The following is a 1,929-nucleotide window of genomic DNA, read 5'->3' on the forward strand; positions in this document are numbered from 1 at the left end:
CATGGAGACGTTGACCAATGAGTTGTTTGGTGGCCATGGAGATGTTGACCATGGAGTTGTTCGGTGGCCATGACATTGTTGTCCATGCCATTGTTGACCACGCCCTTGTTGACCACACCATTGATCGTTGGCCATATTGTTGACCATGGAGATGTTGTCCATGCCATTGTTGACCACCCCACTACTCGTCGGCCACCTCGCCGACCACGGTGCCCACTCTGGTGCCCGTGACCCCCCCCCGTGTCCCCCCCAGGGCGTGCGGTACCTCCACCACCGCAACGTCGTCCACGGGCGCCTCAAGTCTCGGAACTGCGTCGTCGACGGGCGCTTCGTGCTCAAGGTCACCGACTACGGCTACAACCAACTGCTGGACGCCCAGCGCGTGCCCGTGCCCCCCCTGCAGCCCGAGGGTGAGGGCGGGGCCTCAAGGGGGCGTGGCATGGTGGGCGTGGCCTCGGGGGGGCGTGGCCAGGGGCTCAGATCCTTCTGGAAAAAGAGGGAGGGGGGAGGCTGGTTTGGGTGTGGGCGGGGCCAGTGGGAGGGTCTGTGGTGGGGGCTCTGAGGGCGGGGTTAAGGGGAAGGGGTGGGGCTTATCCGAGGAGAGGGGGAGGGGCTTTGTGGATGATTGGGTGGGAGGCAGTGGGAGGGGTGTGGCCTGTGGGAGGGGTGTGGCCTGTGGGACTAGGGGTGTGGCCTGTGCGGGGGTGTGGCCTGTGGAACTAGGGGGGTGGCCTGTGGGATTAGAGGTGTGGCCTTTTCATTAGGGGTGTGGCCTGTGGGATTAGGGGTGTGGCCTGTGGGATTGGGGTGTGGCCTGTGGAACAAGGGGTGTGGCCTGTGGGAGGGGTGTGGCCTTTTGATTAGAGGTGTGGCCATTAGGTCTACGGGCGTGGCCTTTAGGATGTGGGCGTGGCTTCTGGATTTGGGTGTGGCCTATGGATTAGGGGCGTGGCCTGTACAATTAGGGGCAGGGCCTTGGGATGTGGGGACAGGGCGGGGCTTGCAATCGGGCCACGCCCTCTAAGGGCATGTCCTGGAGGTGATGGGCGTGTCCTGGCACAATGGGCATGTCCTGACCATCCAGGGGGCGTGGCCACACCCTCATGGCTAGTATGCTGCTATGGAGGGCGAGGCGTGGTTTGAGGGCCAGTGGGCGTGTCCTGATGGCGGTGGGCGTGTCCTGGTGGCGATGGGCGTGTCTCTGAGTGGTGGGCGTGTCCTGACCACCCAGGGGGCATGGCCACACCCTCATGGCTACTATGCTCCTATGGAGGGGGAGGCGTGGTTTGAGGGCCAGTGGGCGTGTCCTGGTGGTGTGGGCGTGTCCTGCTGACAATGGGCGTGTCCTGCTGACAATGGGCGTGTCCTGACCATCCAGGGGGCGTGGCTACACCCTCATGACCAGTATGCTCATATGGAGGGCGAGGCGTGGTTTGAGGGGCAGTGGGCGTGTCCCGGCGGGGTGGGCGTGTCCCGGCGGGGTGGGCGTGTCCCGGCGGGGTGGGCGTGTCCCACGGGCATGTCTCCACCCCCCCAGAGCGGCTGTGGACGGCGCCGGAGCTGCTGCGGGACGCGGCGCTGGAGCGCCGGGGCTCCTTCCGGGGGGACGTTTACGGCGTCGGGATCATCATGCAGGAGGTGATCTGCCGCAGCGCCCCCTACTGCATGCTGGGGCTGCCTCCCGAAGGTACCGCACCCTCCCAGTATGGCCCAGTATGGACCAGTATCCCCCCAGTACCTCCCAGTATCCCCCAGTATGGACCAGTATCCCCCCATTACCTGCTAGTACCTCCCAGTACCTCCCAGTATCTCCCAGTATCCCCCCAGTGATCTGCCGCAGCGCCCCCTACTGCATGCTGGGGCTGCCCCCCGAAGGTACGGGACCCTCCCAGTATCCCCCAGTATGGACCAGTATCCCCCCAGTACCTC

At 64.9% G+C, this 1,929-nt stretch overlaps 1 protein-coding gene across 1 annotated transcript in view; it reads left to right on the forward strand.

The window, feature by feature from the left end:
- Positions 1–1,875, forward strand: part of LOC113980550 (retinal guanylyl cyclase 1-like) — a gene marked incomplete at both ends in the record, with an annotated part of 4,733 nt that extends 2,858 nt beyond the window's left edge. Inside the window, 3 exons of the mRNA XM_027707780.1 lie at positions 254–410; positions 1,538–1,687; positions 1,756–1,875. Coding sequence (XP_027563581.1) covers positions 254–410; positions 1,538–1,687; positions 1,756–1,875 — 427 coding nt within the window. The remainder of the gene's footprint in view (positions 1–253; positions 411–1,537; positions 1,688–1,755) is intronic.
- Positions 1,876–1,929: the final 54 nt, after the last annotated feature.

This window comes from Neopelma chrysocephalum, unplaced genomic scaffold, assembly GCF_003984885.1.
Source record: "Neopelma chrysocephalum unplaced genomic scaffold, ASM398488v2 Primary Assembly neopelma1_94616, whole genome shotgun sequence".
Lineage (NCBI taxonomy): Eukaryota > Metazoa > Chordata > Aves > Passeriformes > Pipridae > Neopelma > Neopelma chrysocephalum.